This window comes from Ovis aries, chromosome 11 (genome assembly GCF_016772045.2).
Source record: "Ovis aries strain OAR_USU_Benz2616 breed Rambouillet chromosome 11, ARS-UI_Ramb_v3.0, whole genome shotgun sequence".
NCBI lineage: Eukaryota > Metazoa > Chordata > Mammalia > Artiodactyla > Bovidae > Ovis > Ovis aries.
In genome coordinates this window covers 49,762,886-49,777,627 of record NC_056064.1, presented here as the reverse complement: position 1 = coordinate 49,777,627, position 14,742 = coordinate 49,762,886, and the positions used below count along the sequence as shown (strand labels likewise).

Here is a 14,742-nt window from a genome sequence, read left to right as displayed (position 1 = left end):
GGCGCTCCTGTCCTGCTGTGATCAGCCCCTCCATTTGTTTCTTACTTGCCTGTTGAAGGCGCTTGGGTTGTTTGAGCCTGACTTCCCTGATGGCTCAGATGGTAAAGCGTCTGCCTACAATGTGGGAGACCTGAGTTCAATCCTAAGAAAAGGCAACCTACTCCAGTGTTCCTGCCTGGAAAGTCTCATGGACAGAGGAGGAACCAGGAGGAACCTGGTAGGCTACAGTCCATGGGATCTCAAAGAGTCAGACATGACTGAGCAACTTCACTTTCACTTTGGTTATTATGAATAGAGCCGTTATGAACATTCTTCAATAAGCAATTTTGCAGGCATCTGCTTTCTTCTCTCTTGGGTAAATACCTAGGGGTGGAATGGCTAGAGCTACACTTATGTGGTAGGGGTCTGTGGTGTGTGTGTGTAGGACTTTATGTATTAATAAGGATTAATAATTAATACATAAAGTATTGATACAGCCTCACCAGTTTCCAAATCACCTAAGGGATGTCTTTGGAGAAGAGCTTTTGGTGGTGGAGGATTGGAAACATACTTTCAAGCCCAGTTATCAGTAAATTTAAGGGTATTTACAGTATTTTTTAAATTGGTATTATAAGATTTATCTCTGAAGCTTTTGATAATGAATGAAATTCAACTAGGAATGTATTATTCACCTATAAAATTCATTCTTTCCAAAAATCAAATGGAGTTTAAAACATTTTACCAATTTTTAAGTGACCTACTTATGTTTTCCAACCTTAATTGTATTTTAAAATTGTCATTACGAAAGTAAGACATGTGGGACTTCCCTAGTGGTCCAGTGGTTAAGACTCTGAGCTTCCAGTGCACGGGGCGTGGGCACTTTATCATTCTTTATCATTCATTCTCTTCCCTGGTGGCTCAGATGGTAAAGAATGTGCCTGCAATGCAGGAGACCCAGGTTCAATCTCGGGTGTGACGGGGAAAAAAAAGTTAAAAAGGTGAGACATGTTTATTATTCTTTTTTATTATGGAAAAGAGCAGAATCCTAGTAAATGGGAGTAACTCATGTGAACAGCTGAGTGAGTGTTGTTCTGGGCCTTTCCCTGTGATCAGGAAGGAAGATCAGGTTAGGAAGATCCCCTGGAGAAGGGAATGGCAAACCACTCCAGTATTATTGCCTGGAGAATTCCACGGACAGGCCTGTAGCCCACAGGGTCACAAAGAGTCACAACTGAGTGACTAACATTTTCTTCTTCACTTTATAATTCTTTATTGTTCATTCTCTAATTAATTAATCAATACTTTATGTATTAATAGGGAAAATGATCAGGGTTGATCTTCCGCCTACTCACCAGGAAAGGCCCAGAACACCACTCAGAATGTTCACACGAGCTACTCCCACTGCTTAGGATTCTGCCCTCTACCATAATAAAAAACAGTAATAAGCCTGTCTCATTTTTTTAAAACTTGTTTTTTGGCCACTCCGTGTGGCATGTGGGATCTTAGTTTCTAACCAGGGATTGAATCTGTGCCCCTTGCATTGGAAACTCAGAGTCTTAATGTAATAAGAAGCTGCCAGACTGTTTTGCAGTGATGGTACCAACTTATATTACCACTGACAATTTAGGAGAGTTTGCATTGCTTCACTTGGTAAGGTTGCTTTTACTAATTTTTGCCATTCTTCCAGTATTCTTATCGTTTCAATTTGCATTTCCCTGATGACTAATGATATCAAACATCTCTCCTTGAGTATATGGATCATTCATATATCTTCTCTTGTGAAGTAGCTGTTCAAGACTCTTGCCTATTTATTTTTTCATAACTTTTATTAATTTTTTTCCTGTTATGGTTTTCACTTTCGGGGTCCTGCAACCCAAAAGACACAAGGATAGTTTCCTGTTTCCTTTTCGGAAGCTTGATGGTTTCAGCTATTACATACAGCTCTATGATCTATCTCCAATTAATTTTTCTGTATGGTGAAAGATACAGATTTCTCATTTGTGATTATGATGATTATTCAGATATCCCGTTATTCTAGCAATTTATTGAATAGACTTCCTAAAGAAAAAGTTTCTCTACACACAACACTTCTGACACCAGATGTATGGATTTTCCATACCAAGCAATTTCCAGTTCTCTGTGGACGCCAGGTGGGCCACCTACAATTTAATTCAGTTCTCACAGAACTACCTGGAGTTACTGCAGACCCCACAGGTTGAGGGCCCCATCCCACAAGACTGTCCCCACTTCAGACACCAATTATAAGCAGTAGGCCCGCAGGGTACCCATACGTAAACATTTCTATCCCACATGGCTACAAACAGGCGTTCCCACGACACCCTCAGGTTCAGTAATTTGATAAGATGGCTCACAAAACCCAGGGAAACAGTTATGATGATGGACTTATTATAGAGAACATTCTAAAAGATATAGCTCAACAGCCAGATGAGGAGATACAAGGGATATAGCCCAGAAGGATCTTCAATGGAGCTTCTGCCCGTGTGGGATCAGAGTACCCCTCTCCTGGCACATGCATGTGTTCACTGACCTAGGAGCTCTCTGAATCCCATAATTTAGAGACTTTTATGGAAGTTTCATCATATAGTCATCTTTGATTAACAATCTTCAGTCCCTCTCCCAGAGGACAGTGGTGGGGCTAAAACTTTGGCGTCTAACGCTGGTTTGGTCTTTCTGGTGACCAGCCCCCATCCATGAGCTCATCCAGAGTTGCCTCATTACAACAAAAGATGCTCCTATACCCAGGAAAATTCCAAGGGATTTAAGAGCTCTGTGTCAGGAACCAGGGGCAGAGACCAAGTATATATTTATTATATCACATTGCCCTTTCCCTACAGAGTAACTTTGGCACCTCTGTTAAAATCAATTGATTCTATATGTGGAGGTCTATTTCTGGACTTTTTACTGTTCCACTGGTCTGTCTACTCTTACACCAATGCCACACAATTTTGATTAGTATAGCTTTATGTTGATTTGAAAACTATAGCTATACTGTATTTTATTAGCTTTTTGTTAAAAGCTGAATTAGAAAAGGCATGTTATATTCACTTGGTTACTATAGCTTTATTTTAATTTGTATTAATATAGCCATAAATCCTTCAAACTTAGTTCTTCAAGATCATCTTGATCCTTTGCACCTCTCTATGAATATCAGAATCAGCTTGTCAGTTCCTACAAGCAAGCCAACTAGGGATTTGAGTGGGATAATATTGATTCTATAGACCAATTGGGCTATATAACAAACTTAGCAAATCAATATTAAATAATACATTGCTTTTGTTTAGTGATCTGTACCAATACAGTTAACTAAACCAATCAGGATGAACTTCAAGTTGGCAGGTTCTTCTCTGCATATAGGGGCTTCCCTGATAGATAGCTCAGCTAGTAAAGAATCTGCCTGTAATGCAAGAGACCGGTTCGATCCCTGGGTCAGGAAGATCCCCTGGGGAAGGAATAGGCTACCCAATCCAGTATTCTTAGGTTTCCCTGGTGGCTCAGCTGGTAAAGAATCCATCTGCAATGTGGGAGACCTGGGTTCGATCCCTGGGTAGGGAAGATCCCCATTCTATATATAGCCCATGGGGTCACAAAGAGTTGGACACGACTGAGTGACTTTCACTTTCTTTTTCTTTTCTCTGCATATAGTATGGCAGTGAAAAAAACAGTATTCATAATCATGATGATAAGGCGCCATGAGATCGTGAAATGCCTCCTGAATTGTCAAGAAAATACACATAAGGTTTGAATGTCAGGTGGTTGTGACTGTGTCACAATTATTTGAAATGTCATAGTCATATGCTACATTTGTCTTATTTTACTGAAGTATATATAATTGATTTACAACATTGTGTTAATTTCTGCTGTACAGCAAAGTAATTCAGTTATATAGAGACATACATTCTTTTTCCTATTCTTTTCTGTTATGGTTTATTGCAGGGTATTGAATAGAGTTCCCCAGACTGTACAGTAGGACCTTGTTGTTTATCCATCCTATATGTAATAGCTTGCATCTGCTAATCACAAACTCCCAGTCCTTCCCTCCCCACCCTCCTACCCCCCTGGCAACTACAAGTCTGTTTTCTACATCTGTGACTCTGCTTCACAGATAAGTTCATCTGTGTCATATATTAGATTCCACACATAAGTGATATCATCATGATAAATTTCAGTCTCTCTACCAAGTGGACCTCAATTCAGCTCTATGGTTTGACAAATATATGGAATACCTACTACCTGCTTGCTACTGTGATGCTGAGATAGAAACATAAGAACAACCATATTCCTGCCTCAGAGTCAAGGATGTTTGATCAAATGGAATATTTTTAAAAATTATTTATTTGGCTGTGCTGGGTCTTAGTTGTGGCACATGGGATCTAGTTCCGTGACTGGGAATGGAACCCAGGCCCCAGCATTGGGAGCACAGAGTCTTAACCACTGGACCACCAGGGAAGTCCCCAGAGAGAATATTTCATTCATCTCAGAATCCTGGGTAGCAAAAAGTTTATGGTAATATGAAATTTACTCCATGGTGTTTGTATTTTTTATAAAGAAGACAGTCAGAAGTGTGAAAAATAACATTTATTCAAGGTAACACCTTTTGAATTTCCAGTGCTGATTATCAGCAGGGACATATTTTAATGAACATACCTTATATTTCCTCTGAAAGCTTGGCCATATTTGTCTCTCTGTAGAGTACATTTTTTTCCATGCAATTCAAAGTGCTGTCTCCATCTTGTCGAGATGGACAGGCTACCCCCAGCCAAGGACAGAGATGAAAGCGGCGCCTGGCAGCCCAGTCAGATGGATGGAGTGGCCTGATTTCCCGAGGCAGCTTCGTGCTGAGTGCCCATCACTGGGAGTGAGTCAGATATACAGCTCAAGGTCTGCAGTAACAGAGTCAAGGAGACAAGGCATATACCATAAACTCATGAAAAGTAACAGTACAGAAAGTAAGTAACGATGCAAGGGAGGCACTATGTTATTAATTGTCACAGAACACAGCAAGTTAGGAAGTCTGGGGCCCTGGAGAGCCTAGCAGAGTTGCCTCAGCACTGGAATACTTTCTGCAAGAAGCAACTGGATAGGTGGGGGGAGGGTGCCGGGTACAGGCAGCTGATGAACAAAGGTGGAATGCAGGGATCAATGGGCAAGTGGCGGTTAGGGTAGAGCTGGGTGCAGGCAGTGCCAAGGGGCTGGTGGGCACAGGTCCTCCAGGCCACCTGGGAGTAGTGGGAAGAACTGGGAAAGTTGGGCAGGAGCTGGATAGGGAGGAAACAGACTGCTGGGTCTGGCTTCCCTCTGGTGTCTAACCATGAGCTTCTGAAGGTTTTTTAGTAGGAAAATATGAAACCCGGTGTTACATTCTCAAGATCACAGGACTTCTCATCACGAATTGTGCATATTATTCTGTTAGAAACCAGTTCCAGTGGTGGTGGTTACTCTGAATTTTTGTTTCTTAAAGAGTATCAAAGTTCACGATTATTTTATTGTCAGTATGCATCCTCTCTACTGTGAAGGGCACACAGGAAGCCTTGTTTTTGTTTCTCCAGCGAAGTAATGAAGGGCAGACTGGCTCTGCTGACATGGGCAAGTTAGTCAACCTCTCTGCCTCCTAGCAGTAATATGCGGGCAGTCAGAGCTTCCGTCAGTCAGAGGTGTATCGTGAGGATGGCCCGAGCCGGTATCGAGATGGTCCTTAGAGAAGTACCTGGCAGGCAGAGAATGCTGCAGGAGGGTTTACTGACCGAATCACAATTCTGATAGCACTTTCCCCCGTCAGGACAGCTCGGATAGAAACACTGGAAGTGTCAGGCTTTGTTCGAATCTTTCCTTCTAAAAAGAGGGTTTTCAAGAAGGGTAGCCCCAGAGCCTCCTCAGAATGGAGGGTTTGAGCTGGAAGAGGCTTCTGAGAGCAGCCAGTGTGGGGCCCCTTTTCCAGGTAAGGAAACTGAGAATGTGGCCTCGTGGAGCAGCAGCCTCTGAACGGCTCCCTGGCTGTCTCTCCCCTCATGCAGGGGCCTCTTCCCACCTCTGGGCTGCTGCCCTTGATCTCTGCCGAGGTCACGTCCCTCAGGCCTCGGGTCGGAGGTGTCCTCCTCCCCTGACCCTCCTGCCTGCCTCTTCGTCCCCTCACTCTGCCCTCTGTGCTGCTCCCTGGCTGTGACTGTAAGAGCTCACGCGTGCACTGTGGCTCCTCCATAAGCCTCACCAGGCAGGGGGCCTGTGGTCGTGCTCTCTTCCCGCACTTGTGTCCTGCAAGGACACAGTCCCTGGATGAAAGAACAAAGCTTTGGAAGCCCTGGTTCGGGTATGTCTCCTTCACATCTCTTCCTTCTGTGGCTCAATGTAAACAGCAGCAATGCTGCCAGACCCTGAGGGCATCTCCTGGGTGCTGCTCCTCCATCTCAGTGGGTGTCGGGTGCTGCTTCCCTTTGGTCCTTCTTGCACACAGGCTGGAACGTGGCAGCCGGGGCCCGCTTACTGGTCTCTGTGCAAGCCTGTCCTGTGCCTGGTACCCAGCAGCTGTTCACTGAGCACTTGGAATGGATGGTGCAAGCCCCTCTGGTCTGGAGCCAGTGTCAGTAATTGCTTTCCTTCTCAGAACCATGTGGTAGTTACCATTTCCACTTGCCGGGCACTGTCCATCTTTTCATCAAGGAGCTTTATGTCTACATAGTAGGGACATCCTTGAGACACATCAGTGCAGTGGGACAAGCTCTCCCTCTTTATACCTTCTGGCTTGGGCTCCCTGGATGTGGTGGATACTCTGTGTTGATGAAAAAAAAAATATGAAAAGCAAGGGAACGTTTCTAGTGAGCGGCCTTATATAAGTTCAACAGCATGCAGCACAGACTCTGAACTCAGGTCAGTTACTTCATACTTGACGGGACGCTCTTTCTTTGGATCAATTGTGCTTTGTTTGTGAATGAAAGGTTTCCCCCCTTATTATTTCCATTCTTGTCTCATCACAACCTAAAATCTCTCCCAAGTATGAGACTTTAACGGAAACTACATTTCTTCTGTCTAGGATACTCTGCCACACTTATGGCGCAAAGCAGTGTGAACCCCCAGGGGTTTGTACTATAACCACAAACACATCTACGGCAAATGAGACAGGCAGATGTCGCATTCAGAGGGATACGTTAATTTCCATTTCTTTAGAATAGGTTGTTACACAGAGAATCCCAAGCGCCTGGCTCTGTGAGCGGAGCCCGATCTGCGGCCCTCGAGGCTTCCCGCTCCCACCGCGCCCTTGGCATTCCGGATGCTGGTCCGCGCCCTTGCACCCCTCCCCGTACCCCTTCCCGCGCCCCCGTGGACCCTCCCCATCCTCCTCCCTTGCGGACCCTCACCCCTCCCCCTCCCCACCGCCCCGCAGACACTCACGCTGGGGTCTCACAGCCACTGCAACCGTGGAAACGCCTGGATTTCAGCTGCCAGCACGCGGCAGGCTCCGGCCAAGCCTGAGTGTACGCGCGTGACAGCAGCTGCAAAGCGCTGGGCCGGGTGAGGCGCATGCAGGCCCCCGCCGCTTGCCCGCGCCGACCTTGACCCCAGCCCGGCTCCCGCCCCCGCCCCACGCGCGGCACTGCGCGCAGTGGTGCCGCGCGTCGGCTCCGCGGCCTCCCTCCTCCATCTCGGGTTTTCCAGGCCGCCCGGGGCCGCGCCTGCGTCGGGCGCCGCGGCCGACGTGCAAGCGCACTGCCGGCGTGCCTCGCTATTGGTCGGCTGCCGGTAGCCCCACTGCCGTGCACCGCCCCTATAGGCGGCCGCGGCCGTCAGTCACCGGCCCGGCGCCGGCCCGCGGCGCGCCGCGCGTGTCCCGCCCCTCGCCGCCGCTCGTCGCTCGCCGGCCGGCGGCCTCGCTCGGCCCTCAGCTCCGTGGCGGCGGCGGAAGGCGGCCCGGGCCCTCGCAGGCCCATGGCGGCGGCCGCGGCGCTCCCGGGCGCGGGGGGGCCTCCCGCGGGCGGCGGGGCCGGGGGTGGCGGGGGCGCGGGCGGCGGGTCGCCGCCGGGCGGCTGGGCCGTGGCGCGCCTCGAGGGCCGCGAGTTCGAGTACCTGATGAAGAAGCGCTCGGTGACCATCGGGCGCAACTCGTCGCAGGGCTCGGTGGACGTGAGCATGGGCCACTCGAGCTTCATCTCGCGGCGCCACCTCGAGATCTTCACGCCCCCGGGCGGCGGCGGCCATGGCGGGGCGGCCCCGGAGCCGTCGGCGCAGCCCGGGCCCGACGCGGGCGGCGACTTCTACTTGCGCTGCCTCGGCAAGAACGGCGTGTTCGTGGACGGGGTGTTCCAAAGGCGCGGGGCGCCGCCGCTGCAGCTGCCGCGCGTGTGAGTGGGGCCAGGGCCTGGGGGCGCAGGCAGGGGTGCGGCCTGACCGGCGGGACTCGGACTCCGACAACCGACTCTCAATCCGCTCTGACCCACGATCCCTACCCCTACCCACTACCAGGAGGGACTCAGCCCCCCGCCAGCGAACCTCGCCTAGTCCTAGCCACGAATAGGGCACAGTCAGAACCCAGAGACTCCAAACCTCATTTCGACCCCGAGCCCTTGTCCGTTCTCCCACAACCAGGACCTGGATCTCGATGTCTGGCCTTGTTCTTCCCTATGATCACACTAAGACCCTGACTCCATCATCCTGGCAGGATCCCATTCCATGACCCCAGTGTCCCGGCTTCATCCTTAGTACCCACGACCAAAACGCAGACTACATTGCCAGCCCGGGACCCCCCACCCTCGCCTTCCCAAAGCTGGAGGCTCAGGCAGCTGTCCACGTGGGCTGAGGTTTTCTGGGGTTCTCTGTGCAGTTCTGAGAGTATGCACAATATTTTTCATAACTAGCATGTTAGGTAGTGTGGATTAGAAACGTTGGTCTGGGTGGTGGAACTGCCCAAAACAAAAATCTGTATGTTTTTGACTGATGATGGATTATCTGTTACTTTTTGTTTTACCTGTTTTCAGTAGTGTATTATTTCAAGCCTGTGTTTCTTAAGCTGCCAAGGACTTATTTTTCTTATTGTGTATCTTTGTAGCCTAGAAAGTGAAAGCTCTTGAAGCATGATGAATTTTAAAATCTGTGCTCTGAACCCTAAATTTTTGGGAAAACTAGGTACTTTCAACATAACTTTTTGGAAAATCATTTAATTACTTAGAGATTATTATAAGGTCATATAGAATGTAATTAAGTGAGCTTCGTGGGGAACTATCAGTCCCACTACAGAGCATTTTAGCTTGGTTCTCTGATTCTGTGACGTTAGCCTTTAGTCTACTTGAAAAACAAACTTGCTGTCTAGGAAATGGTAATTATTCTTCAGGGACTTCGAGATTGTTTATAAGTAGAACCTTCTTCCACAAACTGAAATTTTTGACTGCTTTTGGTTGTTGGAGATGGGGTAAGATTTGTTGCTTTCTTTATTCCTTGACTTTTGTACACGTGTGCTGTTACTGCTTAGCCTGGAAAGCTGTACCAGCTAATTCTTTAAACCTTGATGGGAATGTTTCAAATAATGTTATTTTTCAAACCAGAATGCTGTTTGTGTGTATTTATTCTATAGAGCACCTGAAATCAATGATAGAGATCTGACAGCTGCTGCTTAGTTAGGCAGTTTGTTTTTTGCAAATAACTTGGTGTCATAACAAAGAGTATTATTATAATTTTACTCTGAGAAGTTTGAGATTTTTAAAGAAAATTGTATTTTTGCCATTCAACCAGAACCATTTACTTGTGTTGACATACCAAACATGCAATACAAGGACTTTCTGTGAGGAGGCAGAATTCAGACTTTTGAGGGGTGGAGTGAGCCTTTAAATGAGATGATTAAGAAAGGCAGTGGAGTAGAGGCCAGGCCTCTGGCCTTCATCTCCTGCTCTTGCACAGGGAAGAGTCCTTGGGCCACCCAGGCTGCTACACGCCCTGGACTTCTTATGGCCCTGGGAACCTGTGCCCATACTGACAGAGGGGAGTGGGTTTTTTCATGAAAGGGGTTTTGGCATTTTTATAGTGTGAGATGAGTAGATAGCTGTTAGGATTTTGCAGTACCTCCCTTTTTGTAAGACATTATTTCTAAATTGTTGGGGCTTCCCTCATAGTTCAGTTGGTAAAAAATCCGCCTGCAATGAGGGAGACCTGGGTTTGATTCCTGGGTTGGAAAATCCCCTGGAGAAGGGAAAGGCTACCCACTCCAGTATTCTGGCCTGGAGAATTCCATGGACTATACAGTCCATGGGGTCACAAAGAGTCAGACACGACTGAGCGACTTTCACTTCACTTTATTTCTGAATTGTTAGTGTGAGGGATAACAGGTACAGGTTAATGGAAGAAACTGTGAAGATGATTGGTGCTAGCCAAATGCAGACAAACTGTTAAAAAAAAATTTTTTTTTCAGTTAAACTCAGTTTTATGTTCTAAGTTCTTTTTAACATTGAAAAATCAAATTGTATTCATTTGAAAGCACCTGTAACTTAGAGTGACTAGGTATGCAGTGATCTTAGTTTCCCCTGACCAGGGGTCGAACCCGTACCCCCTGCAGTGGAAATTTGGAGTCTTAACCACTGAATCACTAGGGAAGTCCCCAGAGGTTGAAATATTCTTACTGCTTATTTCAGACTTGCTTACTGGATTGAAAAGTCACTGAGGAGTTTTAAAAATATGACAATCTCTGGATGGCCTCTAATTTGAATAATAATTTTATTCCATCTTTAAAATGAATTTGCACTTTATGGTATTCAAAGTTTATATACAGAGAATTTAGAAGAGTACATAAGCAGTTTAGACTTAAAGTATGGTTCACTATTTTATTAAAATACTGAATATTAATTTGGGAGGAATAGAGGAAGATAAGGCCTGTGATCCTGTGTGTTGGCTGTCATGAGTATTTTAAATGATTTGGATAAGATCTAAGTACAAGCACCTTCTCCATGGTGTTTGTAAGTTCAGTACATAGTGTGGACTGGTGTGTGAGTGGGTGTGTTGGCGGTAGGGGGTAGGCTGAACACATGAAGAGTTGCAAGCGTGTGGTTTTCCAGAAAACAAGTAATTTCCCAAAATCCTTAATTTGTAACCAAGTATGCAGGGCTGGGTATTCAGAAATGCAATGTTTTCCTCCCCAGGAGTATCTGACTTGTTGGAAGTTCAGCTCTTATTGGGACTGGGAGAGGGGGTTGTCTGTGGAGCTCTGGGCCAGGTTCCTGAAGTGGGCAAGTGGAGTGGCCTTGCAGGTGTGACTGGGGCCAGCTGCCTAGTGCTGGAGAGGTAGAACTCAGGCTAGAAAGGATTCTGGGGACAGGTTTGTGGAGTGTGAAGTTGCCTAGGCCTGGTGGGGGAGCATTTTCACGGTGGTCAGCGAGAGAATGAAGAATGTTTTTTTTTGTTTGTTTGTTTGAGGAACAAGATCCCTGTTTGTCGAAGGACCTGGTCTGGCACCTGAGTGAGTAGTAAGGTGTTCTAGGAAGATCTGTTAGGCAGGAGAGTCTGGGTTTGCTGTTGTTGCTCTTCTTGTCGCCCTGGTAGCAAACTGAGTAGAACTGATAAATAAAAATGAGCAACTCTTTAACAGTTGTGTGTACTTTGAAATGTCAAGTGAATTTGATGTATTTTTTAATCAGTAAGATCCTAAATATCTAATAGCCAGACTTATAAATAGAGCAAGTTGAATTTACTATTGCCCAGAGAAACTTAACATGCAGAATTGCCATTGTACCTATTTAGAAAAGTGACCCTGTTTCTATGCTGCATTAACTGCCTATCAGTTGGTGGTACACCACCACCTCCTCTTTCTTATGTGGCATGTTTTAACTTGCAGATGAAGTTTGGTAATGTCACACTTGAAGACTTTCTCATTAAATCACAGAGAGCTTCCTCTTAGGTGAGGATGGGAGAGAACTGAGTAAACAGTGGCTTCTGGAGCCGTGCAGGTGAAGACTCCCAGGAAAGAAACTGAAGGGACTCACAGGGACTCTGACCTGCTTAGATGGTAGGGATTGGGCAGAATGAAGGTTCCCAGAGAATACCAGTCCCTGAAAGAGGGAAGTAGGAAGGGAGTGCCGAGAGAGGAGCGCAGTGGGAAAGGAACAGTGCCTCGCACATCACCCTCCGTCACCAGGGTGTTTTGGAGGGTGAGGAAGGAGACAGGGTGTGACCTCCTGGGGGAAGGAGAGGGAGAGAGTGGAGGTATAAGAAGTGGTTGTGGGCAGGGCATAGATGTTGTAAGGACAGAGGTGAGATGAGGGTTAGAAGCAGAATAGAGTGCCCAGTAGGAGATGATAAAATGAGGATGTCTTCTTTGGAGACCTAAGCAGAGCCATTAGTGAGATCTGGCATGTTTTCTTGTCTCAGGGCTGCCAGACTGGCTGAAACACCTTCATTTTATCTGATCAGCTTGTGGGCAGAGCTAAGAGGTGCCGCCCTGGATTGCTGGGCTCCCCAGAAGTGGGCAACACGTAATGGCAAATCCATGACAGAGCAGAGGTGCTTTGGACTTTAGTGCTCAGTGTACAAATTAGTTGCTTTTAAGAGCCACTATGTATTTTTTTAAAGCTACAATGTTTATTCATTTGGCAAATTGAGATACATTTCTATTATCCCTGATTTGTAGACATTGGGAGCATAGTGCAGCCATTTTAGCATAAAACTTTCTTTACTATGTTAAAAATAACCCAATAACCAGCTTACTTGTACTTTGCTGCTGCTGCTGCTAAGTCACTTCAGTCATGTCCGACTCTGTGCGACCCCATAGACAGCAGCCCACCAGGCTCCCCCATCCCTGGGATTCTCCAGACAAGAATACTGGAGTGGGTTGCCATTTCCTTCTCCAGTGCATGGAAGTGAAGGGTGAAAGTGAAGTCGCTTAGTCGTGTCTGACTCTTAGCAACCCCATGGACTGCAGCCTACCAGGCTCCTCCGCCCATGTACTTTACTAGTGCTTAGTAAGTTTTGTAGTGGTAGAACTCTGTTCATTTAAAATGTTTACTTAAGGAGTAGCTTTTGACTTTTAAATAGTTTGAATTTCTAACACATTTTGAGAAACAGGGCTCCCTGATGGGACCTGTCACCTGTAGTGGTCATTTGTGTGCAGCCAGTCGTATCAGGAGGAAGCAAGAATGGGCACTGGGGCTGGGCAGACTGGAGTCCGATTCCAGCCCTGCTACTTAACCTGTTTTAGTTTCCTTACTTTTAACAGGGATAATAACTGACCTTGTGTGGCATAATTGGCACCAGGCCGGTGCCCTTGCCCTTGCTAGACATCAGGGGCTGCTTGTATTTTATCACAGTGTCCTGGTATGGAGGGGCCTGTGGAGATCTAATGTCCCAGGAAATGTGACTTGGTGAAAATGTCCTCAAGGGGCCAGCACTCTCCAACTTGCTCATAGCTCCACACACGTGCACGCAGTAGATCGATGAAAGGCCTCTGGGAGTAGTGAGCAAAGTTTGAAATTTCTTTAGCCAAGAAAAGTTGTCTTTCCCCACCAGGACCTGAAGATAAAGCCAGGCTGAGCCAGGAGAGGTCTGTTTCAGGGTGCCCTCTCTCCTAGAGCCTCCGTTCTGGTTCCGCCCCACTCCAGTATGTCAACTTCACCACAAACCTTCCCTGTTTCATGGGGAAAGAAAAAGTGCCTCTGCCTTGGGGCAAAGTCAGGAAAGGGAACTGGTTAAAAGTCCTGTCCTGTTTGTGGTCTGATTTGAAGAATTCTTGTTCTTTAATGCCATTGGCCAAACTGTTGTTTTGTTAATGAAGGGTGGCTTCTCTGTACAATCAAAGAACTTTGCAATTTACTGTTTTTCTTTTTAAAATTGCCTTTTTATTGAAGTGTAACAAACCATATATACTTTTGAAATTGGGGCCATGGGCTCTTTATTTCTCGTTTGTTTATATTCTCGGCTGGGTTGGCTCTCATTGCTGCGAGGGCTTTTTCTCGTTGTGGTGCGTGGGGGCTGCCCTTTAGTTGCCCTGCGCAGGCTTGTCATTGCGGTGGCTTCTCTTATTACAGAGCACGGGCTCTGGGTACTTGGGCTCAGTAGTTACAGAGCGCAGGCTTAGTTGCTCTGCAGCATGTGAAAATTTCCCAGACCAGGGATCAAACCCATGTCCCTTGCACTGGAAGGCAGATTATCAACCACTGGACCACCAGGAAAGTCCATGCTGTCTTTCTTAAAGGCAGAGAGGACCTGAAGCTGGGGTCCCTTGCAGGCCTCAAAGGGCAGCTCTGTGCTTTTCAGGCATTCAGAAGTGCTCTGGACCCACTAGAAGTGGTAGGTCAAGGAGCCCGTTCTGGAGGGCAAGGGTAAATGTTAATGTTCCCTCCTCATCACCTTGTGCTACAACTTGTCTTCTTGCTTGACTTTCTCCCCTCTTGGTCCTCCAGGGTAGGGAAGGTCCTACTTGAGTTTGTGTCCTCTGGTAATGGCACGCGACCATCATTACTTAGTACATATATACATGTGCTTGTTGGCTACTGATTTAGGACATTACTGTTGTTTTAATATTCTCAGATGTTGATCATTTAGTGACAGGATTCTAGTTAGATGTGGTTCCCTCACTTATGGTCCCCTGTTCATCAGCAGGTCTCATCTAGATCCACAGTTGCAAAAGCACAGTATAGCTTCGTGATTGGTGGAAATATTCCAGAAGATGAGACTATAGAGTAACAGGAAATTTTTCCATTGTGAAAATTCAGCTATTCTTGTTTTGCTGAGGAAAAACTTATTATTTTTTTTAATGGAGAAGAAAAAAGAGGGTTTCTA

The 14,742-nt window shown here is 46.6% G+C and overlaps 1 protein-coding gene across 1 annotated transcript in view; it reads left to right on the top strand.

The window, feature by feature from the left end:
* Nucleotides 1–7,784: 7,784 nt before the first annotated feature.
* Nucleotides 7,785–14,742, top strand: part of FOXK2 (forkhead box K2) — a 51,749-nt gene continuing 44,791 nt past the window's right edge. The window contains exon 1 of the mRNA XM_015098889.4: nt 7,785–8,330. Coding sequence (XP_014954375.2) covers nt 7,918–8,330 — 413 coding nt within the window. The 5' untranslated portion in view covers nt 7,785–7,917. The remainder of the gene's footprint in view (nt 8,331–14,742) is intronic.